At 50.0% G+C, this 20,880-nt stretch overlaps 1 protein-coding gene across 3 annotated transcripts in view; it reads left to right on the top strand.

The window, feature by feature from the left end:
* The window catches only part of GIGYF1 (GRB10 interacting GYF protein 1), a 1,351,771-nt gene that overhangs the window by 1,189,809 nt on the left and 141,082 nt on the right, over nucleotides 1-20,880 (top strand). For all 3 annotated transcript variants that reach the window (XM_085637593.1, XM_085637592.1, XM_085637591.1), the window contains one exon: nucleotides 15,977-16,134. In XM_085637593.1, the coding sequence (XP_085493719.1) occupies nucleotides 15,977-16,134 (158 nt within the window). The remainder of the gene's footprint in view (nucleotides 1-15,976; nucleotides 16,135-20,880) is intronic.

Genomic DNA, 20,880 nt, shown 5'->3' with positions numbered 1-20,880 from the left:
CAGTGCCTCTGGCGTAATTACTATAATTAGCGAAGTATCGGTGAGCGCCCCAGGAAGCCGCAAAGCGGGAGGGCATGGGGCCATGCAGATGAGTCTCTTGGAGAAAAGCAATGTCCACCTGATGCCGATTTAAGTAATGCAGTACTTGTTTGCATTTACTCCGGTTGTTCAGGCCCCGGACATTCCAAGTCATTAACGATAGATTGAGAGGAGCTTCATTCAAACCTATGTGGGCCATTGATGCCAGTCAGCAAGTGATGGGAGCAGCAAAATCAGGATGTCACTGTGTATCAATAAAGTTCGTTCACACATAGCCGTAGTAGTAGAATCAAAATTGCTTACCCCAACCCCCCTCCCCCCGCCCAGCCAAACCACGCAAACGTGAGGCAATCCCAATTGTGGAAAAAAAGAAGAACATAGCTCTAGGCAGGAATACCCAGTGTAACCAAACAACAAAAAGTAGAGCATCGTAACAGAAAACGATCCCAGCGGTTTCAACCAAAGGGGGGTGACAACGATCCGCAATCAACCCAGCGCTGCAGAACCAATATACTCCAAATGTTAGTACGTCCTCAAATAACCAAAGTCAAAACAGTGCAAAGTTCAGTAACGGGCGCAGTCTCAGCCGACACCGGAGGATGAGAACAGGTCCTGGCTGCCCGCAGACCCACTACCAGGGGGAGACCGTCCACCCTCATCTCCCCCCGGCGGGCCCCCGCGCGGCTTGTAGGTACGGCAAAACTCCTGCACCGCAGCGGGATTGTCAAATAGCCGAGCTCGGCCATCAACCTCAACCTCGACCCGGAGCCGGGCCGGATAGAGCATGCCATATTTAAGGCCCAGGTTCCGGAGCGCCGCCTTCACCCCCGCATACTTACGCCTGGCCCCCTGGACCATGGCGGTGAAGTCTGGGTAGAATGAGAGTCTTGCACCTTGCCAAGTAATCTCGCCCTTCTCTCTGGCAAGCCGCAAGGCCGTGTCACGGTCTCGGAAGTTCATAATGCGGGCAATCAGGGGGCGAGGCGGGAGCCCCGGGTTAGGCCTCGGCCCCAGGGAGCGGTGGGCACGCTCCACCACGAAGCCAGGAGTGAAGGAGTCTCTCCCAAAGATATCAGCCAACAGTTGTTCCACAAAAACATCCAGCCGGCCCGTGGCCGTGGACTCCGGAACCCCAATAAGCCGTACATTGTTTCGCCGACTGCGCGATTCCAAATCTTCGTTTTTGCTGGCCACTTCCTTCAGTATGCGCTCCAATCTGTCCACCCTTTTGATCTCCTGTACCGATTTATCCTCCACTGCCGAGATCCGGGCCTCAGCCTCTCCCAAACGCTTGTCATGGGCCTGGATCTTGGCCCCCATAGTTTCCAGCGTCTTATTTAGGGCGTCAAAGCGACCATCCAGGGCCCTGAAGCCGGCACGCATCTCCTGTAGCCAGTCCGGGGCCGGAGCCTGGGTCGTCGCGCCGCCGGTCGCCCCATCAGCCGGGTCCGGCATGTCAGGGGGGTTATCCGTGGGCTGCTCAGACAGTTTCTCGAATTGCAGCGTTTTCTGTTTGGGGTCCTTGCGACCCATTCTCACAACCGCCAGACGTGTGGAGCGCAAGGGAGGCGATGGTGCGATGGAGCCAATCTGGTCTGGAGCACTGATGATGGTGGGCCCACCGGGCACCGGACAGATCACGTCCTCACTGCGCAGCAGGCAAGAGCCACGACTCCGTGTAGCCAGCAGGGCCCCAATGGAACATCAAGTGCGCCATCGCGATGTGGTCAGCAGCCACGATTCGGCGCCGCCGGGAGGGGCAAGGGAGGAACGCAACAACCAGCCGCGGAGCACATGGCAAAACCCGAGAGGGCCCAAGCGACGAGGCCGAGACAACCCGGGCGTCGGGCCCAGCGCAGGGCCCCAACCGCCCCCCCCACCGCCAGCAGGCCGTCCCGCCACACCTCCCAGGCTCCCCGACCGGATTAGTCCGGGGCCCCAGGGAGGAGACAACGAGTGAGGCCGCGGCCGGAGCGCAGGGCCAGAGCCGTGCGCCCGGTCGCCCCCCGGCCCGCAACGGCGTAGGGAGAAAGAAGCGGGCCCCCGCCAGCCAGCACCCCGGTGCTCAATGCCCCCCCCTCCGAGCCCCCCGGGTACCTGTCTCTCGGCCGGCCGCCCTCCTCGCACTCGAGTCCCCCGATCCCGGATCAGCCCGCCATCTTGGGCCTCAGGATGGTGTGCTCATCTCCGGGCGCCCCCGCGGCCCGGGAGGTCCGCTCTGTATCCCAGCGCACTCCGGGGTCTTAGTAGGGTCAGCGGCAGCGTCTGGCGTCCCGCGCCCGCATCAGGAGGGCGAGGAAAGCAGGGTTTGCGCCGGGTCGATGGCGGAGCTTCAACGCCGTGCGGCCATCTTAGCCCGCGGCTTGGCCACACCCCACACACATGGGTTTCTTCACTGTTATTACTACGCTCCATCTTTCCCTGTTGGCGAAAAACAATCTGAGGATGGAGCCGAAGCCCATACGCAATACGATCCAAAGGAGGAGTCACCGACCACGTGACTTCCAAAGACTTTCCAAGAGGAAAAACAAACCGCAAACATCCCGGCCCAACACCAGATGGCAATCTATGCAAAAGTGTGTAGATCTGCAGCTCTACATGCCAAGAACAGATGCATACTGGTAAGTAGCATATTCCTATCTTCATAGGGTAACATTGACTGGCTTTTTCCTGAAATTTCTTCTAAGTGTGGACTTTTAAAATCTTAAAATATTCACCAAAAATCAGCCGAGTAACGAAAAAGAAAATACTCACCTGCTCTTAGGTGAGCTCCCAGTGCTGGATCTTGGTGCCCAGCACTGACTCTGAAAAATACTTACAACTGTACTTACCAGTAACCCAATGTTCTCCCATAGGAGATCATTGACTGTTTTTCTGTGAAATTTCTTCTGTCAATTTCTGCAATCTTTAAATATTCTTTAAGAATCGTATAATATATGAAAACGTAATTACTTACCTGTTTTGGATAAAGGTCCCAGTCTGAGTCTAGGTACCCAGTACTGGATTACAAAAGTAACGAGAACATACTATACCTGCAACTTGGAATTTTCTTCCATAGGGATTCATTGACTGTTTTTTATGAAATATTTTCTAAGTGTCAACTTTTAAAATGGCAAAATATTGTCTAAAAATCATCACAGTAATTGAGTCGACTTTCATCACTTGATTCCAAGTACTGACCCAGGACCGAATCTAGGATCCAGTCCTGGAATTTCAAAAGTAATCCTAAAAGTAATCTGTGGCAAATAACTTGAAACTTCTATTGAACTCAATGCATTATTGTGTTTAAAATTGTGTTGCCTATTGCAACCACTTGCAACTTTCTACAAAAGTCAATTGCATATTGCAAAAGTATGTATATAAAGCATCTCATTCTGAGAAAGTATATTTCTGATGGATACATCTGCCAGTGGATTCCTCACCTTGTGAATATCCCCTGCGCCAGCATTCCACGGAACTTTTCTTCCCCAGCACTCCACGTCGACGTGGGCGACGTCATAATGCATCGGCTCCGCTCGCGACTCCGATCGACGTCACCGGAGCCATAAGAAGCTCACGTCAGCGTGATGACGTCAGTTCCCTTTTTTTCGCACCTTCGCGCAACGGTTTTTTTCCAGTGCTCTTTAGCTACTTTGTAGTTTAGCCGTTTTAATCTGTTAATTAGAGTATGTCTTCAACTAGAAAGTCGGGCTTTAAGCCCTGTATGGAATGTGGAGGTCTGATGTCGATGACGGATCCACACCAAAACTGTTTATGGTGCCTCTCTTCAGAACACGATATGGAGGAGTGCGGTTGCTGTAGAAGCATGAACCCGAAAGCACTCAAGGAGAGGAAGACTAAGCTCTTCATGAAGAAGATCGGTGAGGAGAAGTCGAAGAGGGAGTCGTCGACCTCGAGGTCTTCGAGATCGAAGAAGCACCACAAAAAGAGGAAGCATTCTTCTCGACGTCGGTCCTCGAAGTCCAGGAAGTCGAGGTCGGCTTCGCCCCGTCGACGTCTGAGCAAAGCTTTGTCTCCTTCTCCTTCACCTTCGAAGTAAGCAAGGCATTCTCCTTCGAAGGAGCGGACTCCGGCTCAGTCCCCGACGCGGTCATCGGATCCGTCTAAGGCTTCGACTCCGGTTCGAGTGGAGTCGGATGCTTCCATGCATGAACAGGAGCAAGAAGAGTCTGTTCCGGTGCCTGAAGAGTCTGAGGCTCTGGTGGAAGATACTGCGGGGCCGACGCCGGAGACTCCACAAGGGGATACAGGGTCTGTTCCTTTTCCTCAGTTCCCGGCTCCAGGTACAGATTCAGCCAATTTCTTAAATGCTATGTATGGCATTTTTAATAGGGCGGCCTACCCATCCGGAGCACCAACTGGTCCCGTGGGTTCGATGGCTTTTACACTGGGGGTGCCGCAGCAGTATGCTCAGGCCCCCTTTATGCCGATGGCGCCTTCTTGGCAGTTTCCGGCGCCGTCTGGAGTTCCGATTCGACCTCGGAAGCACCAGCAGACTTCGGAGCCTTCCTCGACGCCGCGTCCGGCGTCGCCGACTCCACCTATGGCGCCGCCGACTCCGGTACTTTTGGCTCCCCTGGCGCCGCATACGACGTCGACGCCGGCTCCCCGGATCCGGTCGAGGAGGGAGGCCCAGAGGGTGTTGGTGGAAGGGAGATGTCGGACAGAGGTGGAAGAAGGTGAGGTCGACTCTTCTTCAGATTAATTTGAAGGCATTGATGAAGCTAGTGGGTTGGATACATGCATCTGCCAGGTCTTCTCCACCTCAGGAATTGGCTCCCTAGCATGTAGTGATCAAAAAGGCAGCAGAACTTTTGGATTTGCAGCTGCCTTCTGTGGAGTACAAATCCAACTTGCTTACAGAAGTGTTGCATTCTCCATCATCAACATCAGAGCCTTTGTTGCCTTTCAATGAGGCCATCTTGGAGCCGGTCTTGGAGGTGTGGAAGAAACCCCTTTCATCTCCGGCGGTGTGCAGACAGGTGGCAAGAAGGTACAAGGTTGCACCAGGGGATCCTGACTTCTTGTCTACTCATCCATCTCCGGACAGCTTGGTTGTGCAGGCTTCATGTTCCAAGCATGCTTCGGGTGCCTTCCCTCAGTCTCCTGCTGACAGGGAATCTAAAAAGGTTGATCAGGCAGCCAAAAATACCTTTTCCACAGGAAGTATGGCGTAAAATCAACTAATGCTACATGCCTGCTGGGGCGTTATGTACATGCACTAATGGACTCCATTAAATCTTTGGCCCCTAAGTTGCCTGAGGGGGATAAGTCATCCTTTTTGGAGGTTGTAGCGGACACTCAGGTGGCTGCCAGGCAGGTTATTCAGTCAGGGCTGGATACTGCGGACTTGGTGGCAAGGATCATGGGGTCGTCTGTTGCCGCACGGAGGCAGGCTTGGCTCCGTACCTCTGGGTTCTCAGCTGATGTGCAAGCTACGCTGGTTGATCTGCCATTCGACGGACAGAAGCTATTTGGGGATAAAGTAGACTCTGCCCTACAGCGATTTAAGGACAGCAGGTTGACTGCAAAATCCTTGGGACTGCAAGCTCCTGTTAGGGGTTCGTCTTTTCGAAAGTTTAGGGGTTTTGGAAGATCATCTTTTCGCTCTTACCAGCAGCCCCAACAGCAGCAGCAGCAACAGCAGAATCCCCTCTATATATCCTATAGAGGGAGGCAAAGGGGTCGGAGGTTCTGGACGCAACCCCTCTTCTTACTCTTCCTCCTCTGCTCCCAATGAGGCATCAGGGAAGCAGCCCTAGATCCCCCATCCCGGATCATGTAAGACCTGTGGGGGGTCGGGTGTCCTACTTTCTACGGGGTTGGAAATCTGTTACGACCGACCTTTGGGTTTTGAACCTCGTAGAGACTGGGTACGCCCTTCCCTTTCGGGAGTTTCCTCCCCCTTACCCTCCTTGCCAAGGTTATTGCTCGGAAGACCATCTGCTTCTCCTGCAGAAAGAAGTTCTAGCCTTGCCTCAGAAGGGTGCAATAGAGGTGGTTCCGGAGCAGGAAAGGGGTCAGGGATGCTACTCCCGGTATTTCCTGATTCCCAAAAAGGACTGCAGATTGCGTCCAATCTTGGACCTCAGGATCTTGAAATTCAAGATGCTGACCCTTGTGCAGGTTCTTCAAGCGTTGCAGCAAGGAGACTGGATGGTGTCGCTCGACTTGCAGGACGCGTACTTTCATGTCCCAATCCTGAAGTCGCACAGGAAGTATCTCCGTTTTACGGTTGGGTCCCAACACTACCAGTTTCCGGTCCTCCCGTTTGGTCTTACTACCGCACCTCGAGTCTTCACGAAGGTGATGGCAGTGGTGGCTGCTCATCTCAGGAGGTCGGGGATTCCGGTTTTCCCCTACCTGGACGACTGGCTTCTGAAGGCAGAGTCCCCAGAGGTGGTGCAGCGTCATCTGCAGATAACATCTCAGCTGTTATTCGACTTGGGTTTTTCGATCAATGTGCCCAAATCTCACCTGGTGCCCTCTCAACGCAACCTGTTCATAGGGGCGGTACTGGACACTACTGTGTGTCTAGCATTCCCTCCTCCTCAAAGGATTCTCGACATTCAGGAGATGGTCCCCTTATTCCACAATGGAGCGGTTGTTCCAGTTCTGAAGGTCCTTCGCCTGCTCGGTCTGTTCGCTTCCTGCATTCTGTTGGTCAACCATGCACGCTGGCACATGAGGGCGCTCCAGTTGTGCCTCCGCAAGCAGTGGTATCAGCACAACGGAGATCACAGGGAGTCGATCAGGATCTCCAGAGAAGCTGCGGCGGATCGGTCTTGGTGGAGCGTGGAGGGCAACCTGTCTCAAGGAAAGCCCTTTCATCTTCCTCAATCGGTGGCCACAGTGATAACGGATGCATCCACCCTAGGGTGGGGTGCTCATCTGGGGGATCTGGAGATCAAGGGTCTTTGGTCTCCAGAGGAAAGGTTGCTTCACATCAACCTTCTGGAATTGCGGGCGATTCGTTTGGCGCTCAAGGCCTTCCTCCCTTCCCTTTGCGGTCAGTCTGTTCAAGTCCTGACGGACAACACTACCGCAATGTGGTACGTCCACAAGCAGGGAGGAGTGGGGTCTCTTTGTCTCTGCAGAGAGGCTCTGCGTCTATGGTCCTGGGCTCAGGACCATCAGATTTGTCTGATGGCAAATCATCTGGCCGGGGTGCTGAACGTTCGTGCGGACAGTCTCAGTCGGCAGTTCTCTGCCGACCACGAGTGGAGGCTTCATCCGGAGGTGGTTCGTCACGTCTTTCGGGCGTGGGGGACTCCTCGGGTGGATCTGTTTGCCACTCACGAGAACGCGCACTGCCCGTCATTCTGCAGTCTCCAGTATCCGATGCAGGGGGCGTTGGGGGATGCGTTTCAGTTGAGTTGGGGCTCACGACTCCTTTACGCGTTTCCTCCCATACCCTTGATTCCTAGGGTTCTGAGGAAGATTCGCCAAGACCGGGCCCAAGTCATTTTGGTTGCCCCGGATTGGCCAAGAAGGGTGTGGTATACAGATCTTCTCCACCTATCCTTGTGCCCTCCGCTCCGTCTCCCTCTGAAGGCAGACCTCCTCTCGCAGTCGGAGGGGCAGGTTCTACACCCCCACAGCTTACACCTTCATGCCTGGAGATTGAACGGGGCAACCTGAGTTCCTTCTCTCTCCCACCTGATGTGGTGGATGTTATTTTATCGGCCAGGCGACACTCCACCAAGTCCATTTACTCCTACAGGTGGTCAAAATTTGTAAAATGGTGTGGAGAGAGATCCATTGACCCTTTAAAGGCTCATCTTTCCAATGTGCTCCAGTTTGCTCTTTCCTTGGCTCAGCAGGGCTTTGCTGTGGCCACGGTCAAGGGCTACCTTTCGGCCTTATCGGCATTTCTGTGCCTTCCAGATCAGCCTTCACTTTTTAAATCTCCGGTTGTTCTGAGGTTCATCAAGGGCCTTACAAACATGTTTCCTCCCACTCCGTTTGTAATGCCTCAGTGGGACCTTAATCTTGTTTTAACCTTTCTAATGGGGTCCCCATTTGAGCCTCTACATAGTTGTCCTTTGAGGCTGTTGTCCTTTAAGGTGGTTTTTCTTGTGGCCATAACCTCGACAAGGAGGGTGAGTGAGCTCCAAGCTCTTAGTTCCAAACCTCCTTTTCTTACCTTACATGCTGAAAGGATGGTTCTCAGGGCCAGGGCTGCTTTCCTGCCTAAAGTTGTCACTCCGTTTCATTTGGGGCAGTCCATTACTCTCCCTGTTTTTTACCCACCTCCTCATCCTTCCAAAGAGGAGGAAAGACTCCATCGCCTGGACCCGAAGAGGGCTGTGAGTTTTTATTTGGACAGAACCAAGGACTTTCGCCTTGATGACTAGCTCTTTATTGGCTACGTTGGTCGTTCTAAGGGTAAAGTGGTGCACAAGTGCACGCTGTCGAGATGGATAATACTGGCCATCAAGATCTGCTACGCCCTGGCTGGTAAGACCCCTCCTGAGGGCATCAGGGCTCATTCAACTAGAGCTAAGTCACCTACATCTGCTTTTGCCCGGGGTGTTCCTGTGGCAGATATTTGTAAGGCCGCGACTTGGACCTCCCTCCATACCTTCGCAAAGCATTATTGCTTGGACTCAGAGATGAGGAGGGAGGGCCACTTTGTGCGCTCTGTGTTGCAAGACTTTCTGGTATAGGAAGGTGGACACCCTCCTCCGGGAGTGGGGACTGCTGTGGGAATCTATTCACAAGGTGAGGAATCCACTGGCAGATGTATCCATCAGAAGAACAAGTTACTTACCTTCGGTAACGCTTTTTCTGGTGGATACAGTATCTGCCTGTGGATTCCTCACTGGCCCACCCGCCTCCCCGTTGTCCACCTTTGTATACCTTAAAAGTTGTCTTGTTTGAGATGTTGTTATGCTTTCTGGTGCATTGGTAGGAAATGCTTGTTTATTTAGCTTTCCTTTTGTTTATATACTACGTATATTTGATTGTATATTGTATACTGTGTATACTTAGAATTTTTCGTTGGTCCACCTGTGCGCCTCGGGGGCACGGAAAAAATGGGTGTAACTGACGTCATCACGCCGACGTGGGCTTCTTATGGCTCCGGTGACGTCGATCGGAGTCGCGAGCGGAGCCGATGCATTATGACGTCGCCCACGTCGACGTGGAGTGCTGGGGAAGAAAAGTTCCGTGGAATGCTGGCGCAGGGGATATTCACAAGGTGAGGAATCCACAGGCAGATACTGTATCCACCAGAAAAAGCGTTACCGAAGGTAAGTAACTTGTTCTTTAATACCTATTGTTGGTTCTAAAATAAAAAAAACATATATTTTTTATATATAAACCATTGGCCTAGAGTTCAGTTATTGAGTGTGTGAGACCATTTGCTGGCTGAGTGTGTACAACAAATGCTTTACACAGTCCTCTGATACTGCCTTACTGCTCGACCAAGCTACCACTTTAGAGAGTAAGGTTATATCTAACTTTAGTCTCTGCCAAACCTCTGGGGACTGTGGACTCTGTACACCCTGTAACTATTTGGGAACAGTATATACAGAGCCACTTTCTCACACTATTGCTTTTTCAAACTGTTGTACAATCAGCTACTTATTACTGTAAAGTATTTAATACTTACCTGTGCAAGGTATGCTTGGTTCTAAAAATAAAACAGTATATATTTTTGATACAAACACAATTGGCCTAGAGCTCAGTTCTTGAGTGTGTTAATGTGCTGTGTGTACATCAAATGCTTAACACTGTCCTCTGATACTGCCTTACTGCTCGACCACTCTACCACAAATAGAGAGTAAGGTTCTATCTAACTTTAACCTCTGCCTACCTCTAGGGTCACCTGGGCTCTATACGCACTATACCTCATTTTGGTGTAGTATAAATAGAGCCAGTTTCCTACGGTCCCTTCCCCAGAAGTAAGTCATAGTTTCTATTCACGATACTCTTTGGGCAAAGGCCTGCGTCCTATTCTAGACCTCGGAGCCCTTAACCGCTTCCTCCGGAAGGAGAAGTTCAAGATGCTCATGTTGGCTCTGGTCCTGTCTGCCCTCGACTCCGGAGACTGGATGCTGGCGTTGGACTTGCAAGACGCTTATTTCTATATTTCTGTTTTACCAGACCACAGACGCCATCTACGGTTCACAGTGGGCCACGAGAACTTCCAGTCCACTGTGCTCCCCTTTGGCCTTACCAATGCCCCTCTGGTTTTCTCAAAGGTAATGCCGGTGGTTGCAGCTCATCTGAGCAGATCAGGGGTTCCAGTCTTCCCCTATCTCGATGACTGGCTGTTAAAGGCAAAAAGAACTATTGGTGGACAGAATGCAGAACAATGTCATACATTCACCCCAGTACAGAGATCTGGGCCTAAATCCATCGTTTTTTTGCTCACCATGCCATTCCAGTTTGGACCCAGCCATATGCAAATCAGTCTTGACCCAGGCTGTCGTCTCCCACTTCAAGACTACGGCAGAACTCCTGCAGTCGCTGGGGTTGGGAGAAAGTGCCCTTTTTCTTGCATGGTATGCCCACAGATTTTGCTGAATTGCTGATGTGCTTTGAGTGTGCCATGGGCTTCTGCCAATCAGGTGCCCAGGGCCTGTGTTCCTTCCCTAAAACTGCATTGAAGCCTAACCACAATTGGCATCTCTGGCTTCATGTCAGCCCCTGGTAAATGGTACCACAGGTACCCAGGGCCCTGTGACCAGAGAAGGCCTCTAAGGGCTGCAGCACTTATTGTGCCACACTCAGAGGCCCTGTACCCTGACACACACACACACACACACTGACTTTGCAGACTGAGTGCCTTGGAGCAGAACAAAGTGAAGAGTCGACATGGCACACATCCCTATGTGCCATGCCCACAAACCACTACCCTGGCATACATCAGTCACCCCTCTAGTTGGGTGCCCTATGCCAGAGGTGAGGGTACGGGAGCATGAGCCCTGTACCCCTACAGTGCCAAAGTCCATTCCTGGGCTCTGTAAGTGCAGTGCTGCCATTAAGAGTATATGGTGCTGGAAGTTTGTCATTACGAACGCCGCAGCACCATAATGGCTACACTGAAGACTGGGAAGTTTGGTATCAAACTTCTCAGCACAATAAAACGTCACTGATGCCAGTGTGGGATTTAATGTAAGATGCACGCCAGAGGGCGTCTTAGAGGTACCCCCTGAAACTCTACCGACTTCCAGTGACCTTACTGAGTGGCTGCACACGCTGCCACCACCAGACATGTTTCTGGACCCCTGGGTCGAGAGCTTGCTGCTCTCAGGGGCCTGAAACAATGCACATCCTGGGACGAGGTGCCAAGCCTCCTCACCCAGGGATGGGCAGGGTTCACGAATGAGAAGCTTCAAAGGCATGCCGCCTTTGTGAGCCTCTCCAGACCATTTGCTGCTTTCAGCAAATAGTCCCCACTGGTTCTACCCCCCACTTTGGGCGGGAGAACCAGCGGGGAAAAACAAGTGAGGAAGAGAGGTTTGCCTACCTCTACCAACTTCACCCCTAAGGCAGGAGGCGAGGTGAAGCACAACCTTGAGGATGGGGGGACCCAGCTAACCAGGAACAGGCTCCTGCCCCCCTCCCACAGGAGAGTGGCAGAATAGGGGGTGTACCCACCCCAGGAAAGGGACCCATTTGTCCCTGCCCTTTACCTACCTGTAACGCCCCTAAATCTAGTATTTAAGGGGCGCTCTGAACCTTGCTTCCTCCGATTAAGAAACCACAAGAAAAGAAGATAAGGACTGAAGAGCAGTGCAGAGCTAACAAGAGGACGACGCCCACTGACTTCAGGCCTGTCTCCCCTCGAACCTGCTCCTGCGAAATCCCGGCGTGTCCTGCAGCCAGCAACCTCAAGAACCCCAGAGAACCTACCTGCCTTCACTTCAAGGACTGAATCCCGCGTGAACAACTGACTTGTTCAAACTGCAGCTTCTGGCTACGACCAGAGACCGCAAATTGAGCACACACTGCACCCGCCGACCCCGGCCCGAGCTAGATTGAACCAACACCACGAGGAGGTCCCCCTGGCGATCCTGACCCGAGATCCGGCGACCCCATACCTTCCTCAAGCCTCCCGACGACGCCTGCAGCCTCAATCCAGAGGACACCCCCTACCGCGACCAGAGCGGGTAAGAGAATCCAACGTCCCAAGGCACCCCTGCACCCGACGCCCCACGGCCTTGTGTGCCCTAACCAACCCACGACATCCCAACTTGCTCCTCGAAGTGGTGGTCGCTCCCAGAAGATCCTCGTCCCCGAGCCTGCAGTGTTTCTTTGTCCCAGAGGTTCTCTATTGGAAACGGGGTGCCCGACCTCAAAACAGCACCCTGCACCCGGCCGTCCAAATGCCGCTGAGGGTGCACCTTTGGTGCTACTTTGGTCGGCAACGTGCCCGGAGCTAAACCCTAGGAGCTTTGCTCCCACAGCCATGTAGCCTGCTAGCCAGCAGCCACCAACCGGAAGCCCCCTATCCTCCATAGGATAACATTGGACCTCAACACTCTGCACCCGGCCGCCCTAGTGCCGCTGAGGGTGCAATCTCAGTGCGTCACTGACCCTGAGGGACCCCCGAGTCTAACCCCAGAACCTTAACTCCCACAGTCGTTTACTTACCTGCAAACCGATAACCTGTTTTTCTTGCATAGAATAACCTTGACAATTTTCTTTCGAAAAAACGACTGAGTGTGGAGTTTTGAAAACTGGAAATATTCCTTAAAAATCTAAACAATAACCAAAACTAATTTTCTAAATTGTTTTCAGGAAATGTCCCAGTGCTGAAACTAGGCATCCAGCACTGAGTTAGAAAAAGTAACGTAAAAGTAACTTACCTGCAATTTTTTAAAGCCATTTCAATGTACTGCATTTGCTAAGTTTTGCATACTAATGCTCCCTTGTAAATCAAACAAAGTACAATTCCTATTGCGTTTTTAACTGTTCTATATCCAGTAACTTATTACTGAAGAGTATTTAATGCTTTCCTGTACCAGGCTTGCTTGGTTCTAAAAATAAACAACCATATATTTTTATACAACAGCAGTTGGCCTAGAGTTCAGTTCTTGAGTGGGTGAATTCATTTGCTGACTGAGTGTGTCCATCAAATGCTTAACACTGTCCTCTGGTACTGCCTTACTGCTCGACCAAGCTACCACTATTAGAGAGTAAGGTTCTATCTAACTTTAACCTCTGCCTACTTTTGTGGACTCTATACACACTGTACCTCCCTTTGGTGCAGAATATATAGAGCCAGTTTCTTACACTTGGTTAGATCAGTTCGCCACCGAAGAGAACTGGCCATGTCAGCAGTATTAAGGGTTGGAGTTTCCAAGGCGGCACTCGCTCGGTGACGCTTTTCGTCACAAGTTGAACTGCGTCCTCCTGTACGCCTTTCCACCTGTACCACTTCTGCCCCGAGTGCTCAAGAAGATTAAGCATGACCGGGCCCCCAAGTTATTCTTGTGGCTCCGGACTGGGCACAAAGAGTCTGGTTCCCCGAGCTTCTGAGCATGGCCGTCGATTCTCCAATCAGACTGCCCCTACAGGAGGATCTTCTGTCGCAGCAGCAGAGGAGGGTTCTCTACCGAAACTATCCAGTCTCCACCTCCCACCCGAACCAATCCAGTCTCAATCTCCTTGCGTGGAGATTGATCGGCGACAGGTGACAGCTTTTGACCTTTCGACCTTCCGCCTGAAGACTGTAATGTCATCTTGGCAGCCAGGTGTCCCTCCACTACATCGGTATATGCCTGTAGATGGAATACGTTTGTGGCATGGTGCACAGCAAAGGCTATGGATCCCTTTTATACCCCTCTTTCAGAGGTCCTTTTATATATACTTTCTGTGGCCCAGCCGGGCTCTGCTCTGGGCACTCTTAAAGGTTATCTTACAGCTATCTCTGCTTTTCTAAGGCTACCAGATCAGCCATCCTTGTTTAAGTCTCCTATTGTTACTAAATTATCGAAGGGCATTACTTATCTGTTTCCTCCATCTCCTTTCATAATGCCCCAGTGGGACTTGAATCCTGTTCTCACATACCGTATGTGTTCTTCCTTCGAGCCTCTTCATAACTGTCCTCTCAGGCTCGTAACTCTCAAAACTGCTTTCCTTGTGGCCATCACCTCTGCTTGTGAGCTTCAAGCTTGGTCTTCCAAGCCCCCTTTCTTTTTTGTGCATCCCTACAAAATGGTGCTTAGAACAAGGCCTTCGTTTCTTCCTAAAGTGGTTACACCATTTCATGTAGGACAATCTATCACTTTGTCCACCTTTTTCCCACCTTTGCACCCTTCCGAGGAGGAAAGACTCCACCGTCTGGACCCTAAATGGGCGCTGTCATTCTACCTTGACCACACCAAAGATTTCCAGGTGGATGATCAACTCTTTATTGAATATGTAGGTGCCAAGAAAGGCCGGGCTGTTCAAAAACGTACCATCTCTTGATGGGTTGACCTTTGTGTAAAGATCTGCTATGCCTTAGCTAAGAAGGATCCTCCAGTGGGGTTGTGTGCTCATTCCACTAGGGCTACGGCAGCAACCACTTCGTTGGCTCGCTCCTTGATTTCTACCAGGCAGCAACGTGGGCACCTCTGCACACGTTTACCAGACATTACTGCCTGGACTGCTAAGTCCCGAAGGACGGCTATTTTGCCCGTTCAGTCCTCCAGCACTTTCTCGTCGGAACTTGGTTTGCAGACCCTCCAGGGATGGTATTGCTGGGGTATATGTTCTAAAGGTAAGGAATCTACAACTGTCCTTTTCAGATTAACAATTTACTTACCTTTGGTAGCGATGTATCTTTAAGAAACATATTTTAGTTGCAGATTCCTTACCGCCCCACCCATCCTCCCCGACCTCTGAAGTGATTTCTAGGGATTGGGACTCCCATCCAAGGCCCTATTTGTGGCGCACCAGTGGTCAGTGTCTTTCATGGCTCTGCGCTTCTGGCATGGAAAGTCGTGCCAGAACTGACGTCAGTGCGCAGGAACAGCGTCAGTAGGCACTGCAACGTCATCCTGGAGACCACGGTGACATCATCCCGACGACCACAACGCCGACGACAGGCGTGTGGTTGACCGACGCCAACTGCCGACGCGCAGGGGTACTGCTAAAGAAAAATCTCTGGATCTAGACTGATGCCTGGGGGGAATTCTAAAGGTAAGGATTCTACAACTAACATATGTCCCTTACAGATAGTTACCGAAGGTAAGTAACTTGTTCTTAGTACCCATGCCCCGGGTACCAGGGGGTACCATTTAGTAGGGAATTAAATGGGTGCCAAATTCCTTGCCGTTTAGGTTACAATTGAAAATTTGTCTTGTTTTTAGGGAAAGAGCACTGGCACTGGGGCCTGTTTTGCAGAGACCCGGTGCACCAACTATGAACATCATCCGTACCAGTGAGCAAAAAGTGAGGGTCCCCATGTCAAAAAGTTGCACTTTCCTACAACCACAAATAGAGCACTTGCGATTATTAAAGTAAGCCCTGTAAACCAATACGGTTTGGCTGGACTCTGTGCATGTTGTACCCATGCAAGAAAAATGAGGACATTGGGATACATGCCTGTATTTTCAAAGAGAAGTGGGAGGTTTAAAAAAAAATTATTTAGTGTTAGAGTGTATTTTTACCAGTGAATTGTATATAAACAAAAACAATTTTAGGTGGGAGACACCTAAATGAAAGCCATTTATGTCTTAGAAAATCAGGAGTTTCCCACCTGAATCATATCTATTTCCATGTATGAACTAGGTGGCACCTGTTTTCGTTGGCAGGGAGCTTGTTGATCAGGAAGTGCTGCCAGAAGTTTTTTTATTTGACTGTCTTCTTACTTTCTCTTGCGAGTGCCATCTCCCACTTTAGTTTGTTAAATATGTCAAATGTAACATTTAAAGCAGTTTGTTTTGTGTCCACCTAGTTCAAATAGTAACCACTGTCCTCTATTTCCATAACACAGTGATTCTTATGGTATCCCCAGCCGCCAGAGCCGGAAGAAGACTGAAGAGGAAGAGAAACTTCTCAAGTTACTGCAAGGCATTCATAAGCCTCAGGATGGCTTTACGCAGTGGTGTGAGCAGATGTTGCATGCTCTTAACACCTCTAACAACCTGGACGGTATGACTGCTACAGGCGCTGAAGCTAGGCAGAGACAGCGATTTAGTTCTCTTAAAATTCCATGGGCATGTACTTGGGGCAAAACCAGTATACTAATTTTAAGGGCATTTTGGTGTCTCTATAGTGATCCTGTGGATTTAGAGCCATGCAAGTTTATACTTGGTTACTATAATCTTTGTGTATTTCTGCACATAGGTGTTTGGGTGATATTTATATGGAGTTAGAAATGCTATGTTCGAGGCATGTGAGCTGTAGATCACATGCTGTGCATAGACCACCATCTGGTGTTGGGTCCGGATGTTTGCACTTTGATTTTGTTTGAAGAAGTCTTTCCAGTCATGAGGTAGGTGACTCCTCCTTTCGGTGATAGTGCGCATGGGCATTGGCTCCTTCTTTTTTTCCACCATCTGGTTCGGATGTGTATTGCTGCCCTCCGGTTCGGCGCTGTTTCTCGGGACCCTTCAACACGCATTCCACTAACCCTGAGGGTATTGTTATCGATCACATCTTTCCATTCTACGCATATCGCCTCAACTCAAAACTACTTAGATCGGTAAACTCGTGGCAAGCTGTCGGGCCTACCTGCGTCGACTGCACCAGCAGTCGATGGAACAGACTTCTTTCAAGTACTGCCCCGAATGTCGTGCTAAGTTTCCATGCACCGACTTGCGCAAAGTGTGCAACATCTGCCTGTCCCCATAACACGACGAGAAAGACTGCGACGCGTGCCGATCATTTAGATCAAAGAAAATGCTTTGAGACTTTCGGGCTCGACGTCACTAGATGCACACCAAACTGGCTCAGCAACGGACATCTTCGGAGAAGATTCCGACACAGAACATCAGGGTCAAGGAGCCGAGGAAGAACTACATGTCTGTGTCTGAAGCCGACTCCGACATGGAGGAAGAGGAGCAGGTTACTCTGGATCAGCGTACCGTGAGTAAAGATACCCCCTTACGCCTCCAACAGACAAAGAAAACTGCTCCGGCCCCTCCTCTGCCTTCGAGCTAAGGTCAGCACCGACACACTAGAACAAGCCTTCGTGCTCGAGCTAGCCCCATATCCGTGCCGAACCAATACCTTTGGCACCAAAATCGTAACATCTCCTAGTAACAATTCCACTGTTACCGAAGAATCCTCCTTTCGCACCAAAAGGCTCAAAGCCGAAACCTTCGACGCCAAAACCGGCAAGTAAGGAAAAAGAAACTCCGTCTAAAGAATCTTTGTCCGATGCGCCGCCCTCTGATCCAAAACAGAAAAAAATGGTTATACACCCTAATACAGGACATATCCATGCCACCCTACCAAAGTAACAGAACATAGACCAGCTAGAGGATTACCACATTCCTCTCAAATGAAAAAGCATGTGTACTAACCTTTTTCCCCCTTACATTCTACCCACTTCACCTTCAAATTCACCACCAACACTATAACCTGACCCACGGGATGTAGATGAGGATCAGTATAGGCCACAAGACATCAACCCTTGGGAGGATTATCATACTGACCCCATTACAGATAATGACCGTGATCTGTATCCGTCTAGACCAGAGGTCTTGACACTGTGGGGGCCCGACCCCCGGGGGGGTGGGTCATGAAGTCCTAGGAAGGGGGTCGCAGATTCCCCAGCTTCACTTGTCCCTGCAAAAAACAGCACTCCTGGGACGGCTAATTGAGATCCTTATCAGCTGCTTGCCTGAATGAAAGGCAAATGTTCCATATCAGTTAATCTGCAAGTGTAAATGATGCTTGGAAGCAGTTCTGGCTCTTTGTGAAGACGAAGATGTGTTTTTTTGAGTGGAAGTGCAATGAGTAAACAACTGGGCTGGGAAGTTCTTGCTTTTAATTTTAACTGCATTTACACGGCACTAAGTGCCCCTAAAGAGGTGTTGAAGGGACAGTTATGTAAAAAAAAAAAATCTGCATTACATACACTCTGGTATTATTAAAACCTAAATTTTGAAAGCACCATCTTATCATAAAACGTTTCACACGTTTTGCAGCATTCTGTCTTATCCTGTGTGTAATGGAAGTATAAAAAATTGACTTGCATATTAACAGTGCTTTCTGTCACATCCTGTGACTACGTAGCACTAAGAATACACATCACTATTCTCCACTGCACTAATCAAGATTTAATTCTGTGGTTCTCTGGTTACACACAGACCTCTGCAGTGCATTAACTAAGAGGTTTCATAATGTAATAGTGTATTTCCCATTGAGCAATAACTTTTTTTTATTTATTTTTCATTTACGCTGCCTATTTTATATGTAGATACCTGAAGGTGAAAGACCTAAAAAACGTACTGAATATTTTGGGCTAATTTGAGAGGCTTGCATCGCCAGAGCATCACCTTTTATGATGCTCCGTTGGTGCAAACATCTAAACCATATCTATGAGGCAATGCAAAGTCACCCTGCATGGCTTTGGATAGCCTCATAGATATGGAGTAAGAGATAGCAGCGAACGTCACTGTGTTGCCTTACTCTGAGTCAAGGAGGTGTTCCTTGGGCTTTGCGTGGGGTTAGCACGCAAAGCCCATGTATTTTGATACTGCCCCATACCTACAAAATCACGTAAACCTGGGGCAGCTCCAAAACCTGACGCCTCCCCAGTGGAGGCGTAACGAGGAGAAATGATTTCATTTCTCCTCGTTTTTTTCCTCTTTCCATGTGTGCTTCATTCTGCAGCTCACATAGAAATAGGAAAACAATCCCTCAGGATTGTTTTGGTGAAGGAAGGTGCCTCGTCCTGGACAAAAACAATCCTGCCTACCTTGGTGCTAGGCAGCAATTTGTGAAGGGAAAAGAACTGTAATGCACCACATTTCATAAATACAGTGCATTCCAGCCCTTTCACGTTGGCATAGGGCAGCTCCTCAAGAAGGCTTGCGGCGCTGCCCTATGCCAATTCCTCATAAATGAGGCCCTTTGTTCTCCAGTATTGTGGTATCGTTCCTAGATTCACATGCCTGAATCATTCCTCGCTGTCGGAGTGGGAGTCCCACGGTACATAAAAATAGCATTATACATGCATATAGAAACCATATCATAGGTAACCTAGAACCAGGAAGTGAAGTAGACAGAAATCAAAAGGAAAAAAATTCTCCACTTTCATGACTCGTCCAAGTCATTATATATAGTCCAAACTACAGCCAATCAGGCGACCGCACCCTCCAGAATGTTCTCCTCAGAAGCTCAGGCTCTCAGATTTTCTACCGCATGTCGTGTGAAGGGAGTCTCCCTGAGCTCTGCTCAGTATTTCTCTGGTTTCTTCAGGAATTCTTCCTTTTACGATGTCTTCTTCAAAGCAATCTCTCTTTCGGCCTTGTGAATCTTATGGAAAGCTCCGGCTGTTTTCAGAAGATCCCCGCAAGAAGTGCATGTACTGCTTGTATCCTGACCACCAGGTGAGAGACTGCAAGATTTGCAGAACTTTCCACCAAAAAGACTGAGGGACAGAGAAGGGCGTCTACTTCTGTGGCTGCAGAAGATTAAAGATCAGGACAATCCCTTATATGAAGTTGGGTGTATTGCCTCTGTCAAGACTACTTCCTCTAGGAAGAGGACAGCTGACACGGATTTATCTTCTCCTGGGGCTAAGGTGTTGAAAAAACAGCACACTTCTAAGAGTGCTGAGCTCTTCTACTTCAAAAAAGGCTCCTCCACCATCTAAGAGTAAGACTCTTCCTTCTACGCCCCCGAGAAGACTGAAGTCTCAGGTTTCAAAACAAATTTCTGATAGAGATTTACCTCAGAAATGGGGTCCTTCGTCGGCGAGATCGACGACGATGTCTTCGTCGACAAAGCCTTCCATCGGCGCGACGACTATGTCGACTGCTTTTTTCTCGTCGCCGAAGCCGCAGATGATGATGTCTGCATAATCATTGTCGTCGACGCTGATATCCGTCTCCGTGAAGCCAGTCTCGTTCGACGAAGGAGGTGAGATCTACACGACGAGGGTTGTTTCGGTGACGATCACTTCATCGTCATGTGCCCCATTGACTACTACCTCGTCGGCGCCACACCTGTCTTCATGCACGCTCTTCAGGTTTGGTCTTCGTCTACGCCCACAACATCGTCTACATCGTCTGGGGCACCGTCTACACAGTTTCCTCCGTCAACAGAAACGCCTTCTTTGCTACAAAGACGTGGAGCTTCCTTGGCGGTTCTCTCTCCATTTCACACCTCCCCTTCTAAGGTTCCTCTTGTGTTACCTGAACAGTTGCTGGATTATGAAGAGGATGATGAAGAATCGGATGAGGGCGATGGGTTTCGTACTGCCAGGAGCCCTTCCGAGTTCTTCATTAAATATCAAGATGTGGATCAAGAAGATGATTTCTGCCAGGAGAATGTTCCTTCAGCTCCAGATCCAGTTCCTACGGCCCAAATGCCTTTGGCTCTTCTAAATAACTTGCAATACATGTTGGACTATTATTGCCGTTTCCCTCCATCTGAATCGGCTTCTTCTATACCACCTACACCTGTTCCGCAATCATCAGCATTGAGGTCGCCCAGACCACATTCTCCGGTACCTTCACATCACTCTCAGGACGCTCACACCACGGATGACGATAGGGAGGAAGGAGAACTGGATGACAGATCACTCCTTACACAATGGGACGACCACCAGATACAAACTCCGTCTCCATCTACTCCTGCTCCGGTTGACTCTCCTCCAGTTGACATTGGAGGTATTCATCTTCTCTTGGAGAGGGCAACACAACGGTTCCTCCTTCTTATGGA

This window comes from Triturus cristatus, chromosome 12 (genome assembly GCF_964204655.1).
Source record: "Triturus cristatus chromosome 12, aTriCri1.1, whole genome shotgun sequence".
In the NCBI taxonomy this organism is placed as follows: Eukaryota; Metazoa; Chordata; class Amphibia; order Caudata; family Salamandridae; genus Triturus; species Triturus cristatus.
Note: the sequence above shows the minus strand (reverse complement) of the source record. Positions and strands in the feature narration are given on the sequence as shown.